This window comes from Notolepis coatsorum (genome assembly GCF_963971535.1).
Source record: "Notolepis coatsorum genome assembly, chromosome: 14".
Lineage (NCBI taxonomy): Eukaryota > Metazoa > Chordata > Actinopteri > Aulopiformes > Paralepididae > Notolepis > Notolepis coatsorum.
Genome location: NC_140178.1, coordinates 60,224,772 through 60,245,297, shown reverse-complemented (window position 1 = coordinate 60,245,297; position 20,526 = coordinate 60,224,772). Strand labels below are relative to the sequence as shown.

General features: G+C 45.1%; 1 protein-coding gene across 1 annotated transcript in view; it reads left to right on the top strand.

Moving 5' to 3' along the window:
- The window catches only part of prr12b (proline rich 12b), a gene marked incomplete at its 5' end in the record, with an annotated part of 127,332 nt that overhangs the window by 72,365 nt on the left and 34,441 nt on the right, over positions 1-20,526 (top strand). Inside the window, 5 exons of the mRNA XM_084329772.1 lie at positions 7,410-7,484; positions 8,278-9,133; positions 10,848-11,476; positions 19,656-19,772; positions 20,334-20,467. Of these exons, the coding sequence (XP_084185898.1) occupies positions 7,410-7,484; positions 8,278-9,133; positions 10,848-11,476; positions 19,656-19,772; positions 20,334-20,467 (1,811 nt within the window). The remainder of the gene's footprint in view (positions 1-7,409; positions 7,485-8,277; positions 9,134-10,847; positions 11,477-19,655; positions 19,773-20,333; positions 20,468-20,526) is intronic.

Genomic DNA, 20,526 nt, shown 5'->3' with positions numbered 1-20,526 from the left:
CACACCAGGGAATCAACCGCCCTCTTGGTACCACATGCGGTGGTTGTTCCTATAACCCCTCAAGAAAAAAACTCCAAAACACACCTGCGGGTATACACTGGCTATACCGCAGTACAAGTGTTTCAGTTTTCAAAAAGGGTTATTCCAGGCCTACGGGTCTACGAAACATAACTTCGGACCGGGCCCGGCGGCTCGGGAAGCACACAGGGCTACCAGAGGAGGTCCAAAAGACCACCCCAACAGCCCCCTCTTCGCCATGCGTGAGAGCGGAGCGAAAATAATGGAGAACCAGCCCCTTCATGATAGTGGCAGGTACAACATGTACCCAACAAAGGGTCTCCATAACGCCCAACCCTGTGACACCCGGGCCGACCTGGCATTTCTTTCCCCCGAAAAAAGCACAAGTCGCTCAGGGTACCAGAACAGCAGATCTGCGTCCCCGGCGGACAACGGGTTAACTGACCTGGACCAGCGTGACCAGAACCAGTCCCGTGCCCTAACCACGCCGACATCCCCACTCCAAGAGAGGGGGTAGGTACGCGTGTCGATCTAAAACATGAAAAGAGGGCGCCACCCAGACGGTCCCATTCGTACCGCGTTCAGTGGCCAACCCCAAGGGCGTGAGACCCCTCTACCTATGTTCTGATCTATTCCGTTAACATCCCCCAGACATGAACTAGAATCCGTCGAGACCTAGTAACAGGCGCTCGGAAGAGAAAAACCCCCATCCCAGTTGCCCTATAAAAACGCTGTTTTAATAACGAGCAACCAAGGCGTACTAACCTCCTGCGTGATTCGAGCCAGCACTATGTACGCATCGAGACCCAAACACATCAATGGATAGTCTAACAAGACACCAGACATTGTTCCTCCAAGTCGCCTGGGAGAACGACAAGGAGCCGTCGTGCTTCATGTTCTTTCCTCTTTTTATTTAAAAAAGAAAGAAACACAGACTGACATGCATCCCACGTGACGCAGCTGAGGGTACAATTTTTCTTAATTTTTACATCCCGCCACCCTCGCCACAGGGAGGAGACGGGAATCCCCAGAGAGACTTCCCACGCGAGCTGTATAGATTGAAAAGAAATATTGCAACATTGAGCTATGTAACACTTGGGTTAGGGCTCTCCGAGGAGGAGGCACTGAACCAATACACACTCAATAATCGAATTGAATCGAATACACACACAATAGAGCAGAACTCCTTTTTGAAGTTCTACTCACCTTGACAATCTGAGGAGGAGGCTCTGAAACTCTGAGGAGGCTCCCTCGCTGGGAAGGAGAGTCCGAACTCACAGAAGGCACTTCTCCCTGAGGAGGAGCTTCGTGAGGAGGAGCTCTGACAACTCCCTGAAACAGATCCATAACATGGACCTGAACAACCCACGGAAGACGCGCTCAGTGACGTACTCTATGGCAGGGAAATTTCCGCGGTGCACACGCCCAATATTTCAGGGTGTGGGACCAGGAAACTCCCCCCGCCACCCTGTAACGTGCAACAGCAACGTGACAGGAACCTTGAAGGACAGGGGGTTTTAACCCCTGACCAATCAGAAAAGGGGAGGAAAGGTTTACCAGTTCACCCCTTTACGACCCCTCACCCCTGATACGATGTAATGACAAAGTAGAGCATGACACAGTCATAGCATGCTACATGAAGCATCTAACAGCTTCACATAGCTCATGTGCTAACCTGCTATCCGAGTTTTACTAAGGAAAAAACACAGCACAGAAAGGGCCCCTTTAAGAGCCCCGGTCCAGACTTACACATGTGCTTCTGTGGGCCAAACCTAACCCAGTTGTAGATCACAACGACACACACAAACCTTCATCACAACAAAAAATGGCAAAAGTACACTCTTACTACAGAGGAACGCCGTTTTTCATAACGAGAGAAGACACAAGTCCTGGATTATGTAATGGCCACAGACCTTGCTAAGCACACATGATAAGTGACCAAACAACCTTTTCTTTAGGAAAAAATAGTTTCTCAAGCGGAAGCACAACCCCAGCAACTTAAGCTGAGGGTTACATCGTATCCCCACAAACACAGTGACACAATATATTGTAACCAAACATGTCTGAGAGGAGGGGGGGGAAGCCCCAGGGAACCGGGGGGGTCACCCCTCCTGTCTTACCCTTGATACGACCAAGTTGAACAGGTACCCCTGTTAATATGTGAACATGCTGTTCATTGTCATCACAGGCTGAGAAAAAGATTCATTCCTCAATTACATGTCACTAAGCATAGCTTCACAGGTTAACTAACCCTCTTAGTTGTGAGTTCACCCACGTTACAACGTTACATGAACACACATGTTCTCATCACAACTAACCAGTTCATTTTCACACATGTAAAAACAACGCCGATTTACTATGGAGAGAGAAGCTATACCAGTGACAAGACAATTCACACACAACACGCATCGTATCCTCAATGTATTGCAGCAACACATGTTTTGGAAACATCGTTATTACAAAACATTTTGAAGGGAAGAAAAGAAGAAGTGTTTAAAGTCCGGTCAGGACTCCTACCTTCACCCTGAGCGCAGGTCGAGAGGACTGCAAGTCCGGTCAGGACTCCTACCTTCACCCTGAGCGCAGGTCGAGAGGACTGCAACACTGGTTAACGGGACACTGAGTCGAACCCAGCATCTCCTGCGTTGGTGACGAGGGTATGTCCGCTACGCCACCCAGCCGCCGTTCTCCATGAATGAATGAATGAAATGAATGAATGAATGAATGAATGAAAACTTTATTTAACAGATTGCAGAATGGGTACAATACAGTACGGCTCAATACATACAATTGTTAAGGGGATGCAGACCTGAGAAAGACGTTTGTCTTGTTTCCATCAGGGTCCCCCATTTTCAATTCATATAGACATATATGACATACATGACATACAGATAGTCAGTACTGCTACATCTATACATTTATGACATACCAGATTTGCAAATACAGTACTGTTTGTTGACGAAGTCCTCACTGGCACTGGCACCCGGGTGTAGGGTCGACTAATATCCTCTGTCAAAGATGACGTCGTAGTCAGAGTGTTTAAGGTATATTATAGTCACAGTAACGTTCCACAGTGTAGCATTAAGCTAACAGCCGTCCGACTGATAGCAACAAGCTAATGTTTACTAGCCTAGTGAACACAACGAGCTAGCACCACAGCTAACAGCTGACTGGCTAACACAGTAGGCCACAAACTAGCACGCCAGCTAAGCAGCTATCACCTGAACTGTACACAACGACATAATAAGCCACACTTCAGACAGGCCGCTGTCCAAGTCCCTCCCCATCCTAAGAGGGAAGAGAAAAAGAAATGTCAAACACAGTTTTCAACAGTGATTTACCAGACATACAGCGGAGCCGGCACAATTCCCATCCGGGCTGCAGCCGACTTGAGCATGGATCTTCCGATAACGAAGATCCATGCCCACATTTCCTCGTTAGGGTGTACTTCCACATTCATGTGAAAGATGGGGCCTGCACGGGACAGAGAAGCAGGGCTGTACGCTAAGCTTTTTCACTAGGGGCACACTTGCCCCTAAATGAGAAATTTAGGGGCAAAGAATATTTTTTAGGGGCAAATTTTTAAATAACTATTTTACCATTATAGTAGGGCTGGGCGATATGGCCTCTAAATGATATCGCGATATTTTGACATTTCCTCTAAAGCACTTAAAAATGCTTGATTTAACCCTTTGATGCATACAGTCACGCCAATATGATGATTATAATAAGTCCCTGCAACATGTTTGCATTATTAAACCATGAAGATGCTTTAAAAAATTATTTAATGAAAATGTACTAAGAGTAGTCTACTGACACACTAATAAAAAAAATTATTTACATCTAAGACAATTTATATAAAAACTCTTGGGTGCCTTTTACACAGTACTGTGTTTTCTATCCACTTTAGCCAAACACACACACACATATATATATATATATATATATATATATATATATATATATATATATATATACACACACACTACTGTGAGAAAATAATAATCACACAGACTTAATGATTTTAGAATATTTCAGATAATGAAATTAAATGTTTATATCATCAACTATCCAGTTAGTATTTATACTGTGTGTAACATTTGGCTACTTTAAATCATTGAATGTAGAGAGAGAGCGAGAGAGAGAGATAGAGAGAGAGAGAGAGAGAGAGAGAGAGAGAGAGAGAGAGAGAGAGAGAGAGGGGGGGGCGAGAACGAACAAGAGAGCCAGCCCCCCCCTTCGGGTTTTGTTCTAGGTTCGCGTTTTGATCGTCTAAGCTGCCGTAGGTGATGACGTCACACTCGAATGTAAACAGGAAGAGATGGAGATGGAGACACACGGAGATCGAAATTGAATGATATACAGAAATGAATAACCAATAAATATGAAGTTATGGAATGGAACTAGTCTTGTGGAGTCCGCTTTGACCGTTTTCCAGGGTTAGCAGAGATCGCTAGTTAGCTTAGCATAATCCTAATGGATACCTTGGTTAGAAGCTACCGTTAGCTCATTGCTCGTGTCAATTAAATTGCATGTTATTAAAGGTCTGCGCTGGTCTGTCTAATGAAATTACAACCGCAACATTATATTGCACTGTACAGCCCTGGTTGTAGGCTAATGTTTTACTACAATTTGTATGGATTAATTTAGGAGTGAAATGCGAATGAAGGGTTGAAATCACCACTCGCAAGCTTGCCCCCAGATATTATTTTAAACTCGCACGGACCAAAATTTGCGATCATATCATCGCACTGTACAGCCCTGAGAAGCATCCGCTCGTCCAGAGAATCCCGGGTTCAAACCAGGTCTCGGTCGCGGCCCACTAGGTTGACCATCATGGGCGTCAGACCAAGATCCTCCGTCCGCCGCTTAAGAAGCCGAGCAGAGGACCCCAGTCCGGGGTCGGCTTTCGTAAAATTGTCAGCTAACCCCCAAGCGTTAACAGACAACTAGCGCTCGCAAGCAAAACAGTACTCACCCAACACGGAAGCACCCAGTTTCTCACAACAGCCGGTGCCTCCCACAGTCCAGCTGTATGACCGGAGGGTCAATACCCATCCAGCCGCAGCAAGGAGGACTGCAGTTGGGAAGTATATCAGCGGCGCGAGCCCCTAATACGAAAAAGCCGGTGGAGGTCAGAATGATCATCATCTTCCAGACACTCCAGTGACGAAGACAATATCGCCGTATTTTCTCGAAAATAGTGAGAGAAAATAAAGATATAATGTCAACGTATCTCCTTGTCTTCTGTTTTCCTCTCTTCCTTTCCTAATTCAAGTTGTGGTATACAGGCACTTCTTTGTGGTGAAATTTGAGAAGGAGATGAGTGTGTGGCCCCACCCCTGCTTATATAGGCAGCAGATGGGGGTGTGGTCAGACGGATGTTGGTATAAAGGTACATTTTGAAATTATTCAGTGTATATACGCTGAAGCGAGATATATGCAATATGACGCTGAGCGGAAGCTAGCATGAAACAGAACTGGCAGCTAGTGATGTGGACGCTCCCTAATGGCAGACCTGCATAACCATAATAAAGACATCTGCAGGTTGGTTTCTTTAAGCTTACATCTGAGGTGACTGCCTGTTGCTTCATCTAAAATAATGTGCACATAGCAGTGTTGTAGTACTTGAGTCCGAGTCCTGGACGCGTCTATATTAATCCCAGCCGAAGAGTGCAAGAGCCCTTCCGCATTCTTCGCCGCGCATGCGCATGAGGTCCTCGCTTAGTTCAGACGCCCCATTCAACACGGTTAATCACAAACTCGAAACTCCATTAAGCTCCAGAGAGAGAGGCTGAAAACCCACAGTTCTTGCCCGACGGATGGGAGCCGAATCGCGGATCCGAGTTTTCTGATGAATAGCCCCAAAACATGGAGGTCGCGAACGGCGCCGGCTTCGCTGACCAGAGCTCTCTCAGATTCAAAGTTTTAATTGCAGCCTGGAACATACATGTTTCGGAACCAATGTGTAACTAGACAGTTACAATATAACATTTATATTAATTAACCCAGTTAATGCCTTAAGAGAAAGAGTCTGGTGGTCAATTATTGACCAAGGAATTAGTTATTATTAGTAAGACACGACATTTCCGTAGTAATTGACCACCAGACTCTTTCTCTTCATATTTAAATCATCCTGCAATAGATTCCAAGTAGAGGGAGCAGCATACACAAAAGCGAATTTTTCAGTACAGGCTTCAGGACCTGGTGGCGAGAATAAATCCTGGGAATGTAGATGGTAACTTCCAACAGTTTTCTGAAGGATGCAGTTGCATAAGTATTAAGACGGAAACAAACCAATAATTGCTTTATTTAAAAAAAGATAAAATACAAATATATATACCAGTGATTAAATCTATGATCAGGTAGAGTATCCAGTGGTTCTCTTTGTGTGTGCACCGTGGTTATGTGGATGCCAGAGCTGTAGATGTACATTGGACATGTCATAACAGGGTTGCAGAGCGTGTACTATGCTGAAACTCTGAATTGTGCTTTAGAGTAAGATGGTGGTTAGTTGCCTCAGCAACAGTGCGAGTGGACAGAGAGAAAGTGGCTTAGTGAATTAAACGGCCTAAATTGTGTGGGTGTGCAGTTGGCAGGGGAGGTGTCTTATGAGTTCCCTTCAGGATCTTGACACCCCTTCTGTATGAAGTCATCAATATATCTTAATGCTCAAATAGGATCGAGGAAGGCTTTAAAGTGGAGATGAAGCATAGCGATAAATACATATTCATAGCATCACATTAGTATTCATCTCCCCTTTAATACTTTCTGTGACCCTCCTCGCAAACAATATTGACGTCTGGCTCCTGGAAATAGACAAAACAACCACTTTGCTGTCCCTATCAACAAAAAACAACTTCTAACAACCTTTCTCTCAGGAGACTTAAAGGGGAACTATTTTACTATTTCTTTCACTATTTGGGCACTTTTACACAATTCCTGTGAGTCTATGGAACACCTCTGTAATATATATATTTTTTTTATTCATTGTTTTGTATTTCTAATCAAGTCCTCAAAAACAGCATTTTTCTACCTCAAGATCTCGAGCTGTTTTGAGCCTGGGCTCCTAAACCACTGTGTGGCAGCGCCGCCTCTTGAACATTAACATGTAGCAGTGACTATATGACATCACATATAGGCACATTTTCAAACGACTCAGTTCAGTGAGGGTGAATATTGTGAGAGGAGAATTGGAAGAATGCGCCAATATGAGAATTTTGAGACATAGATCATATTAATATAAGTTCACATAGCTAGGAAACAATGCTAAACACTCAAAAAGGCCATTTATAAGATAGTTCCCCTTTAAACAAAGTGTGGCTGCACCTTTTTGATCCTGCCATTAGAAATGGGTTTTTGAACGCAGCTTTTCTTTGACATCACCACAGATGACATGGGAGAGAGAAATTGACGAGCAACTGAATCCAGAAGCCTGGGCCGCTATGCAGAAACTCTCCAGTTCGGTAAGAAGCCTGGGCCGCTATGCAGAAACTCTCCAGTTCGGTAAGTCTGTTCACACACCCCCTCCCCTACACACACCCCTCATCCCCTCCCACACAACTGAACGTAACTCAGAGCATCATTTATAATTCATGACTCATATATTCCAACTCAGGAGAGAGGTCTCTTCAGAGAGAGAGAGAGAGAGAGAGAGAGAGAGAGAGAGAGAGAGAGAGAGAGAGAGAGAGAGAGAGAGAGAGAGAGACTATACCTTATCCACATACGGGAGCTTCGTAGGATAGATCTAGGAAAGGTTCTTTAGAAAGATTTGTCTCATGCAGTTCAAAGTGTAACAAGATCACCGGCCATCAAAATAGCCCTCTTTATTTTTCTTAGGGAATGTCTCCGTACATCAGCTGCCGATAGAGGGCCAGAGGGAGGCTCTAGTCTTGATTGACAGCCAGCTCTTTCTGACTGACAAAAGAAGAGAGAGAGGAGAGAGAAGGCTGTTGCCAGGGTAGCTGTTGCCACGGTTACTCAATTTCAATGAGGGCCCTTGGATACCCCCTGCTGTTTGTTTAGGGTTACTACCTCTATTGTCAAGGGATACAAATATCACTATCAATGGCAGCCATCCTGTAATGATGATCATTCTTGTGTGAATAGTACGATTTTTGATTGTAAAATGTTTTTATCTTGTGAATAGTAATGACTGATCATTTGTTGTGTTTCTTTTATGGCTTCTTCCTCTTGTTTCTCTCCCATTCCTCTCCACGGTTCCCTCACCTCCTTGCATTGATCTGGACTCCCACCCAGACGGATGAGAAGACCCCGGAGCTCAAACCCGGCTTCATGGCCTCTTTCCTGGATTTCCTTAAGACGGGAAAGAAGCAGCCAGGCCTTGGAACAGGACACGAGGGAGGAGATGAGGAGGAAAAGTTGGAGGAGGAAGAGGAGGCCGCCTCCTCCGACTCAGCCATGCTGAAGGGTGGGATCCGGCCCCTATCCCCTCCTCCTCTGGCCCTGCAGCCCCCTGTGTCCGCTGCTTTCGGCGAGGGGTCAGAGAGCGAGGCGGGTGGCCTGGGCCTGAGCAGCTGCCCCAGCCCCTGCAAGCGGCTGGATGAGGAGCTGAAGAGGAACCTGGAGACGCTGCCTTCCTTCTCCTCCGACGAGGAGGACTCGGTCAGCAAGAACCAGGACCTGCAGAAGAGCATCTCCTCAGCTATCTCGGCCCTGTACGACACGCCGCACTCGCTGGCCGCCGTGATGGCCGCAGCGGTTGCCCAGGCCCCGCCTACTCCCTCTCCACCTACCCTGCAGGTCCCGCCTCTGAGCCCTCCCCTCCCACCCACACCCCCCCTCATCACGACAGGTACGGACATGGAGGAGGAGGTGGAGGATGAGGTGCAGCACCCATACGTGCAGCAGCTACCGAATGCGCCGTCCCCCCAGTCGGACAGAGAGGAGGCAATGGAGAGGGAGGAGCAGCAGCAAGAAGAGGAGGAGAGAGGAGAGGAAGACGCAGATGATGAAGAAAGGATGAAAGAAGAACAGAATGTACAGAGGAGAAGCCTTGAGGAGGAGCAGGAAGGGGAGGAAGAGGAAGAGGATGAGGATGAGGAGGAGAGAGAGATGGCAGACTTTGAGATGCTGGATGTTCCGAAAGTGGAAGGTGCTCTATCCGTCTGTCTGTCTGTCTGTCTGTCTGTCTGTCTGTCTGTCTGTCTGTCTGTCTGTCTGTCTGTCTGTCTGTCTGTCTGTCTGTCTGTCTGTCTGTCTGTCTGTCTGTCTGTCTGTCTGTCTGTCTGTCTGTCTGTCTGTCTGTCTGTCTGTCTGTCTGTCTGTCTGTCTGTCTGTCTGTCTGTCTGTCTGTCTGTCTGTCTGTCTGTCTGTCTGTCTGTCTGTCTGTCTGTCTGTCTGTCTGTCTGTCTGTCTGTCTGTCTGTCTGTCTGTCTGTCTGTCTGTCTGTCTGTCTGTCTGTCTGTCTGTCTGTCTGTCTGTCTGTCTGTCTGTCTGTCTGTCTGTCTGTCTGTCTGTCTGTCTGTCTGTCTGTCTGTCTGTCTGTCTGTCTGTCTGTCTGTCTGTCTGTCTGTCTGTCTGTCTGTCTGTCTGTCTGTCTGTCTGTCTGTCTGTCTGTCTGTCTGTCTGTCTGTCTGTCTGTCTGTCTGTCTGTCTGTCTGTCTGTCTGTCTGTCTGTCTGTCTGTCTGTCTGTCTGTCTGTCTGTCTGTCTGTCTGTCTGTCTGTCTGTCTGTCTGTCTGTCTGTCTGTCTGTCTGTCTGTCTGTCTGTCTGTCTGTCTGTCTGTCTGTCTGTCTGTCTGTCTGTCTGTCTGTCTGTCTGTCTGTCTGTCTGTCTGTCTGTCTGTCTGTCTGTCTGTCTGTCTGTCTGTCTGTCTGTCTGTCTGTCTGTCTGTCTGTCTGTCTGTCTGTCTGTCTGTCTGTCTGTCTGTCTGTCTGTCTGTCTGTCTGTCTGTCTGTCTGTCTGTCTGTCTGTCTGTCTGTCTGTCTGTCTGTCTGTCTGTCTGTCTGTCTGTCTGTCTGTCTGTCTGTCTGTCTGTCTGTCTGTCTGTCTGTCTGTCTGTCTGTCTGTCTGTCTGTCTGTCTGTCTGTCTGTCTGTCTGTCTGTCTGTCTGTCTGTCTGTCTGTCTGTCTGTCTGTCTGTCTGTCTGTCTGTCTGTCTGTCTGTCTGTCTGTCTGTCTGTCTGTCTGTCTGTCTGTCTGTCTGTCTGTCTGTCTGTCTGTCTGTCTGTCTGTCTGTCTGTCTGTCTGTCTGTCTGTCTGTCTGTCTGTCTGTCTGTCTGTCTGTCTGTCTGTCTGTCTGTCTGTCTGTCTGTCTGTCTGTCTGTCTGTCTGTCTGTCTGTCTGTCTGTCTGTCTGTCTGTCTGTCTGTCTGTCTGTCTGTCTGTCTGTCTGTCTGTCTGTCTGTCTGTCTGTCTGTCTGTCTGTCTGTCTGTCTGTCTGTCTGTCTGTCTGTCTGTCTGTCTGTCTGTCTGTCTGTCTGTCTGTCTGTCTGTCTGTCTGTCTGTCTGTCTGTCTGTCTGTCTGTCTGTCTGTGTGTGTGTGTGTGTGTGTGTGTGTGTGTGTGTGTGTGTGTGTGTGTGTGTGTGTGTGTGTGTGTGTGTGTGTGTGTGTGTGGAAATTAGCTACCTACCTACCTGTCTTTTCTCTCTGGATTGGTCTGTCTGTCTGGCTGAATTGGTGTCAGTCCACCCATCTAACATCCATTCATCTATTCATTCATCATCCCTGACATTATCTATGAACAAGCTATCAGACTTACATATCTCCCAAATGTAGCCTTTTAAAACATTCTTGAATGTAAAACAGTAGCAGTTACTAGGCAACTGATCCCCTTTTCACTTACTGTCTCCTCTCCCCTCCCCCCAGATTCTCCATCAGGACCCTCCCTCGCCCCTGCGCCTCCCTCTCCATCACCGTCCCTCTCTCCCTCACCACCCACTTCCTCCTCTCCCTCTCCCCTCCCTCCCCTACCGCTCTCGGTCTCCTCCCCACTCCCCGTCCCGTCCCCGCTCCCCGTCCAGGAGGACGAGGAGGAGGACCGCCTGGCGTCTCCTTCTCCTCCTCAGCAGCAGCTTCCCTACCACCCTCCCACCGCTGCCACCTCCCCGCCCCTGTCTACCTCTCCCCCAGCCCTCCCTTCCTCACCCCTCTCCACCCTCCCGCCCGCGTCCTCCGTCCCACCTCCCTCCGCCACTCCACCCCCGTCCTCCTCCGACCAGGACCAGGAGCAGGACCAGGAGCCCGAGGCCGGGCAGCCCTCCCCGTCTGCCTCCTCGTCCTCGCCCTCCACCGCTTCTTCCCCGCCCCCGTCGCCCCCCACCCCAGACGACGCTCCCGCCCCTCAGCGGCTCACCTCGCTGCACCTGGCCAAGAAGCAGACCGATGCTGCCATTGCCGGGGAGAGCGAGGAGGAGGACAGTGAGAGCGGGGGCGAGGGCATCTTCCGCGAGCGGGACGAGTTTGTGGTGCGCACCGAGGACATTGGCACTCTCAAGGTTAGCCCCCCCCACCCTGTTCTGTACATCTGTACCCCATACATCTAGATAGCAAAAACTCCACAGATAACCCTTTTCAAATCAAATCAAATCAAATTTATTAGTAAGGCCCAACAACACACGTTAACACTTTGAGTGCCAGCCACGAGAAACTCGTTATTTCATGCCATGCGTTGAGTGCCAATGACGAGAAGTCTAGTTTTTTAATCGTTATTGCTTTTATTAGCGATATCCATTCATTTTTCATCAATCATTGGGACTGGCTCTGAGCTCGAACAGGGAAAATATTGCCCCCTATCGTCTCCCGGATGGTAATGCATCCATTGGATTGGACTCAATGGAAATGGATGAGAAAAGAAAACTCCGGAATCCACATTTTACTTATCAGGCATGTAACCCGAGCCGATCCCATTCATTGTAGACACTCAGAACGGCGTGGAATATGTGTTTTGAGTACCCAGCGTTGGATCAATAAATGCGATCGATATTTGGAATGGCGATCAGGAATTGGAATAATCTTTTGGAGAACATCTGATGTGAGGTAAGGAATCTATTTTGCCAGTCTTGGGGTAATCAGAGTTTTTTTTCACATATATCTCCACCTGTCCCCCTATATGTGTGTGTGTGTGTGTGTGTGTGTGTGCGCTGAGCAGGAAATAGATAATCGATTTTTCAGCCCGCTTCTCTAGCGTGCATAAGTACACATATACTATCGATAATCTAGCGTTTATTTGAAAACGATTCATAAATAGGCCGAAAAATGACAACGTGTTTTGTGTATTCCACTAAATGGCGTTTATCACATTTTTTTTTTCTGGACATTTTAAAAAACAAGCGTTTTTCAAAATGGTATAAAACGGAAATGTACCGATGAAAAAACAATCCGTTCCGTACATGTTGACTGCAAGCAAGTCATTGATAAGCGACGGGCGTATTAGACACATAGCCATAATATAGAATATAGAAATAGCTCCACGAAAATCATGAAATATCGGAAAATCTGTCTCAAACGGCTGGCATTCAAGCGATAAATCGTGCGCCCCCTGCTGGCACTCAAAGTGTTAATATCCCCATGGGCCGGACACGTCTTCTTTAACACTTTCGCGGCCACTTGGATCCGTCTAATCTCACTCTATAAGGCCAGCTTATCATAACAACCTTTCATTGTGCGTGAGGCTGTTTGTAGAGCTAAATCTATACTTTATATTATTGCTATCTGTCCATTGTCATTGTCAATTGACACTATAAACTGTCCCTTCAATATGCCTTAAAGAAATAATTTTTTCATCAATACGTTCCCATTTTATAACGTTGTGAATATGAACTATATACCGCAATGTTCTGGGGTATTTCCTGGAAGGTGAGATACAGGACGCTAAGCTAATAACGTTCAATCGAATGGCGTTTCGGCTATACACAAGCTAGAGCTAAAACTCGAAATGTATATTATCGGTATCATGGTCCACCATGAATGCATGAAAGGGGGGGGGGGTGCGGGGGACGTCGTTTCTGATTATTGATTACCAATAACGGCATTAGCCTCATTCGCTGATCGGCTGGTCGGCTATCAAAGCAAGGCCCGATCGGGCTGTAATTTACGTGAAAAAGCTCTTACCGTGGGCCGGTTGGATCCCAAACAGGATTTCCCAGTTATCGATTCCCATCTGGTAGATCGATATGTCCATTGGCTGATGCTATATTCCTTTACTGCATACTGAATTCAGCGTCCCAAAAAGTATTCCATGCTACATGCTACAGGCATAGCTTTAGGCTAACAAAAAAGTCCACCCATGATGAAAAAAATAAAAACACTGGTCTGTAACAGGGAACACTGTAGGGTAAATCAGAGTAGGGTAAATCAGCAGTGCCGCTCTGTGATATTACAGTAGGATATTACAATCGAATAAAAGCCAAAACAACCTCAAGCGTTGGATCCGAAACACGTATATATACGTGGTTGGCCACGAATGTGTTAACACATTCCCGCCCGACCACGGAGATGTCCGTGTTTCGGCGCCATGCTTAAAGGGCCAACCACGGACATGTCCGTGGCAAGGATGTTTTGGCTTTTATTCCATTTTAATAACCTACTCAATGTCACAGAGCGGCACTGCAGATTTACCCCACTCTTCAAATCCCATATAACGCTTATATTCAAGAGGCTATAAAATGAGAATGTATTTATGACATTTTTTTTTCTTTAAGCCATTTTGAAGGGACGGTTTATGGTCTCAATTGACAATGAGAATGGACAGATAGCAATACTATAAAGTATAGATTTAGCTCTACAAACAGCCTCACATACAATGCAAGTCTGTTTTGAAATGCTGGCCGTTTAGCGTGAGATTAGACGGCCCCCAATGGCCCTGAATGTGTTAAACAAGTCAAGAAGAAACATCATAATAAATAAATAAACAAAACAAAAACACCATAAAGTCAATTTTCTTTTTAATAAATGCAACACTCCCAGACATACCCCACGCGAAGGTAAGGAAAAACTCACTAAAACCTAGCAATAGGAAAGAATGCACCACAGGCAATGTGGAGGAGAGAAACCTTAGAAGGGCCGTTCAAGGGGGGATCTTCCTTCTTATATGTCGGTGATAGTAGTGTTGCAATAAAACAGGCGAAACAGTTGGTTTCCACCAAATCAGTTCTGGTTCTTGAACTGGTTCTGTTCAGGATTCTTGGAACCTTGGTGCTGTCTAGCGAACCGGCCTGCGTTTCCACCAGTTTTAGGCAGAATAATTGCAATTAGAGATGTCCGATATTATCGACCTACCGATATTGGCATTCAAATGTAATATCGGAAATGATCGGTATCAGTTAAAAAATTAAAAAAATTATAATAATTCAGTTGATATCGGTATCGGAAATTAAGAGTTGGACAATATCGGTATATCGGATATCGGTAAAAAAGCCTATATCGAACATAATTGTAATCAAGGATGCGTCGCTCAGGCGGCTGGGTGGCGCAGCGGATATTGCGCTCGTCACCAACGCAAGAGACACTGTTCTCGAATCCGGCTGTCAGCGTTGCCTCCGGCTTGGGCCGGCCGTCATACTGACTCAATTGGCAGAGTCAGCGGGAGGGGAGTCGATGGGTGGTAGTCTGGTCGTTGTAAACAGCGACTCCTACAGGTCGGTCAGGGCGCCTGCACAGCAAAGACAGGAAATGGCGGGGGCAGTGTGAGCCTCCCACACGTTACACCTCGCCAATGAGAGTCCGCGCTGGCAGGTGAAAAGAAGTGACTGGCTGCCTCCACATGTATCGGAGGGGACATGTGATGGGCTTCTATCCTCCCTACGACCAGCCAGTGGGGGGCACATGCGAGCAATGATCAGGACAGGGGAGGGAGAATTGGCACGAGAGGAAATTGGGATGGGAGAAAAAATCACAGAAAAAAAAAAAAAAAAAAAAAAAAAGGATGCATCGCTCAATGTATTAGCTGAAAGCATAAGGAATATTTATGATAAATGATTTGTTAATTCTAGGTGGCTCTCATAAGGTGGTGTGTCTGTTTTTTTCTCTCAATCTGGTATAACTCAGTTCGTCAGCAGTCTGGTAACTACACTCTGGAGGTGCATCAAGTGTGGATGTGTTGGATAATATAATTTGATAATTAAGCCTCGTTTCTGATTGGGAAGGACCTTGTTGCTGAAGTGACTATGAGTGTACATGAAATAACAAACTACCCGCAACTGCATTGGACTGCATATAGTGTGCTAAACAACCATGCTTTAGTTAGGGATTTTGCCCTGTCTGAATATAAGTGGAGAGGTTGTTTAGTTTAAATACTTTGGGGAGAAGGAGTTGCTTTTGCCTTCGGTAACAGACCGGGATGATTCTTACTGGCCTATTATGTTAAAGAGCACTTCACTAAAAAAACTAAACTTTAAATAAATGTTTATGATTTATCTTGCACATAATCTCACACACAGTTTTGCACACATTAATTTAGTTTGACAGTTATTGAGAGTAAGTGATGTCATTGGAGACTATCTTTGTGTTGTGTTAATTACAGCTCCATGAAATGATGTAGATGAAAAATAGCAATACTTTTATAGGGACTTCTAGCTTATTGTCTCAATCTGCAATGTTTAATCCATCTCTAGCATCGACAAAACTAAATCTGTAATGCGCCCAAACAGCAGATTTAAACAATGCCGGTTGAATATTATGGGGTTCAGCTTGTCTTGTCCACTGATCAGTAATAGCCATTCCCCACATAAATGGACTGATAGCTGCACTCCCAACTTGCCTGGGCAAACTGAAAGGTCTCAGTTTTGGATTTAAATGCAGTATGCACAAATTACTAACGTTACCTGAACTTAGTATTCCTTTGTGTTGTATGATAGTAAATGAAAATAGCGGCAGACCAATGCACGCTCTTTTTTCCTGATTATTTCCCGGTACCTGTTGGTGGAAAAGGGTATATGACTAGTAATTTGTTTGCATTGTTTATTGTTCGTCAGTTGCGATGTGCATTGATTGGCTGAGGAAAGTCATGTGACGGTATAGAGATGTGGGTGTTTTCAAGGGTCTCTTATTATGGTGATACCATTTGAACTGCACTTGCCAATCATTTAGCCTTCATCAAAGCGAAGCATGCTATTCTCTGTCCTCACTCCACGATGGAGAAACGAACTTCCCACCACAGTCAGGACAGCTGAAACCAGCTAAATCTTCTGCCGTCAACTAACCATCACTTTTTCAATCAATAATCAAACAATTTAAAATAAAAACATCTTACTGTCTTTTACTATTATGTAATAATACACTTTATTTGTATAGCACCTTTCATACAGAAACTGCAGCTCAAAGTGCTTCACAACAGAAAAAAGACAGGCATAAAATGAGCACATAAAGTGCAGACATAAAATCACAGTTTTTCACATTAGGATCTAACAGGCCACCTAGTTTATGGTTTGATTCAGTTTTAAATAGACAATAATAAAAGGAGCAAGATAAAATAGACAGAGTAAAATAGTGCAATAGTGCAGTGCAATAAAATTGTAGAATAGAATAGATTAAAAATATATATATTTTACAGTGCAATAAAATTGTTCTGGATTACAACAGTTCAAAGTCGTACAATGGTAAAACTGTTCTGAATTACTGTTTCAACAGTTCAAAGCCGTACCAAACCTTTGTTCGGTATCCATAGTTCAAAACATGACAGTCTTCTCTTCTGCCTGACACCACAATGCACATTTTAAGGCAAGCCATATCAGACAGTATTAAAGCTGACAGTCTCCCCTGCTCATGTCTCCTGTTGCCTGACACCACAAATGCACATTTTAAGGCAAGCCGTATCAGACAGTAGTCTCCTGCTCATGACAGTCTCTTCTGCTCGATACACACACAGTTCAATACCCGACAGTTTTGAACCTGTAATAAAAAGCAATAGACAGAGTAAAATAATACAGTGCAATAATAGAATAGTAGAATACAATAGATAGTATAATTATGCAATAGAATGGACAGAGTAAAATAGTGCTACAGTACAGCGGAGTGTATTAGAAGGCTATGGTGAAGAGGTACGTTTTTTGCTTATTTTTTAAAATATTAAGAGATATAGCTTCCCTAATGTCCATAGGTAGTGTGTTCCATAACTTTGGTGCATAATTTGCAAAGGCTGCATCCCCGATTTTCCTTAGACTGTGGCTTGGAACCTTCAAATGACCAGTAGTAGATGATCGCAATGTTCTAGGAGGCACATAGTTGACTAGAGAATTTGCAATGTAGCTTGGTCCTGTTCCATTTACTTACTTACTTACTTACTTACTTACTTACTTACTTACTTACGCCTTTTACCCCGTTTGGGGCATAGGCCGTCAACAAGGGTTCTCCAAGCATCCCGATCCTGAGCCAACCTCTCAAGCTGGCCCCAGGTGTGTCCCATCTTCTTGGTATCATCTTCCAAGTCTCTGCGCCAGGTGTTCCGTGGTCGGCCTCTCTTTCTTTTCCCTTGGGGGTTCCACCTGAGGGATTGTCTTGTGATGCTCAGGGATGGTTTACGGAGTGTATGGCCAATCCATCTCCAACACCGTTGGAGAATCTCTTTCTCTGCTGGCTGTTGTTGTGTTCGTTGCCACAGGTCTTTGTTGCTGATGGTGTTAGGCCAGCGAATCTGGAGGATTCGGCGCAGACAGGTGTTTAGGAAAACTTGTAGTTTATTGGTTGTGGTGACAGTGGTCCTCCAGGTCTCAGCGCCATAGAGTAGGACTGACTTCACGTTGGTGTTAAAGATCCTGATCTTGGTTGTGATGGAAATGTCTCTTGAGCTCCAGATGTTTTTTAGTTGGAGAAAGGCTCCTCTGGCCTTGCCAATCCTGGCTCTCACATCAGCATCTGTTCCACCTTGCTTATTAACCATTCTGCCCAGGTAGGTGAAGTTGTCTGCCTCTTCCAATCCTTCTCCTTCCAGAATGATGGGTGATGTGTTGTCAGCATTGATTCTCATGACCTTGCTCTTCCCTCTGTGGATGTTAAGCCCAAGCCGAGTAGAGTTGTCAGCGATGGTACTTGTCTTTTCCCGCATCTGCTGCTGGGTGTGAGAGAGAAGGGCCAGGTCATCTGCAAAGTCGAGGTCTTCTAATTGCGTCCATAATGTCCATTGTATGCCATTTCGTTTCTCTGCTGTGGATTGCTTCATGACCCAGTCTATTGCCAGCAGAAACAGAAATGGTGACATTTACTGCTTTGTATATAAGGAGGATGACCTTGAAATCAATTCTAAATGTTACCGGAAGCCAGTGTAGGTTAGCTAATACAGGACTGATGTGGTCTCTCCTCTTGGTTCTAGTTAGTAGCCTAGCTGCCGAGTTTTGATTGAGTTGGAGACGTTCTGTGGTTTTTTTGGGAGGCCAGTGAGGAGTGCATTACAGTAGTCAAGTCGGCTTGAGATAAAGGCATGGATCAGTTTTTCAGCGTCTTTTTGATTTATAAATGGCCGTACCTTAGCTATGTTTCTAAGGTGGAAAAATGATGTTTTTGTCACCTTGTTGATGTGTGATTTAAAGCTTAGGTCTGAGTCTATTATAACACCAAGACTTGTAACTTCGGGTTTGATCCAAGGAGTAAGTTGCCCCATATTGCTCTGTAACATTTCTCTTTTTGTTATAGGACTGACTAGTAGGATTTCAGTTTTGCCCTCATTTAATTTGAGGAAGTTGTTCGTCATCCATTTGTTTATTGCTAAGAGACAGGCGGAAATGGAGTTTATAGCTGTGTGATCATTTGGTTCAGCGGAGATGAACAATTGTGTGTCATCTGCATAACTATGGAAACATACATTGTGCTTTCTAATGATGTCTCCGAGTGGCAGCATGTATAGTGAGAATAATAATGGACCAAGGCAGCTCCCCTGTGGAACTCCGAAGTAGGTGTCATGTTTCTCAGAAGAATGATCTCCAAGCCTGACGTAATATTTTCTCCCTTTGATATATGTTCTGAACCAGTTTAATACATAGTCAGAAAGACCAACTAACTTTTCTAGACGATTTATTAGGATATCATGGTCGATCGTGTCAAACGCTGCGCTTAGATCTAATAGGACGAGAATTGAGACTTTGTTTGAGTCAGAGTTTATTCTGAGGTCACTAATTATTTTTGTAAGAGCAGTTTCGGTGCTATGGTGCGTTCTGAAGCCTGATTGAAATTCCTCCATGATGTTGTTTTCTTTGAGAAAGGAGTCTATTTGTATTGAGAAAATGTTTTCAAGTATCTTGCTGACTGTATGTACTATACTACTATGTCTATACTACTACCTACTATGCTACAATGCCTATAGTATCTACTATGTACTATGCTACAATGCCTATACTACTATGCTAATATGTCTATACTACTATGAGTATGCACTCAAAGAGTATAGCACTCAATCTGAGCACTACTAGACTAACAATACCACTTACCCTTAGCTGCCAGAGTTGTACCCTTCCTGCTGACTTCTTGTACACAATTTGTAAGGCGCTTTGGATGAAATTGTCAGCTAAACGACTAAATGTAAATGTATTCACTAAGGCAATAAGGCAGTGTTGTTACTGGCGGTCTGACTGCATGATACAAAAAAAAAACGTTGTCATTATGCACTATGTGTGACCTCACTGTGTGTGACCCCCCCCCCCCCCCCCCCCCCTCCACCTCCACACACACATGCTGGTTGTCTACCAGATGGCCTTGCAGACAGGCCGTGAGCCTCCGCCAATCTGGAGGGTGCAGAAGGCGCTGCTGCAGAAGTTCAGCCCTGAGATCAAAGACGGACAGAGGCAATTCTGCGCCACTAGCAATGTGAGTCTCACACAGTGAACATCATCATATTCAGATGATTCTTTGTGGCTAAAGAAACTAATAAGAATAAAGATGAAACGGTGACTGCATGGTTCGGTACTGTGTTAAAATGTCTAGCAAAATCATCCTTGTTTAGCTTTAAAAAAGTTTCAGGTTGATTCAAACTGGTGATTTACAGTGATTTGAGAAATAATTGTGAAAGATGTTTGCACTGGCCCCTATTACTCTTGTTAATTTAGTGTTAGCATTCTGCTGTTGTTTGTGTAGTGATTAAGAGCATTCCAGTTTTACTTAGTTTGTGGACAGTTCTCAAAGTATCTTCCGTTTATCAACAAGTTTCAAACAATCTGCTCTATCAAGGTGCTTGAATAATGAGGAATACTGAAGAAAGTAGGAAATTCAGCATGAAATTCAACACATGTTTTGGCTGACTTATCCTTCGCAGCATTAAAAGTTTATTGTTTGAGTGAGTTGAATTTATGGTAACCTGTTTCCATAAAGAGTGATGATCATTCCTGAGACCAAGCGCTCACTCCTTGTCCCTGTTCCTGTTCCCACCAGTACCTGGGCTACTTTGGTGATGCCAAAATGCGCTACCAGCGTTTGTACGTTAAGTTCTTGGAGAATGTCAACAAAAAGGATTATGTACGAGTGTGCTCACGGAAACCCTGGCACAGACCTGGTCTTACGCTGAGGTGAGTTGGTTCTGTTTGTCCCTTTGACCCTCCTTGATATCGTTAAATCCCAGTGCCCC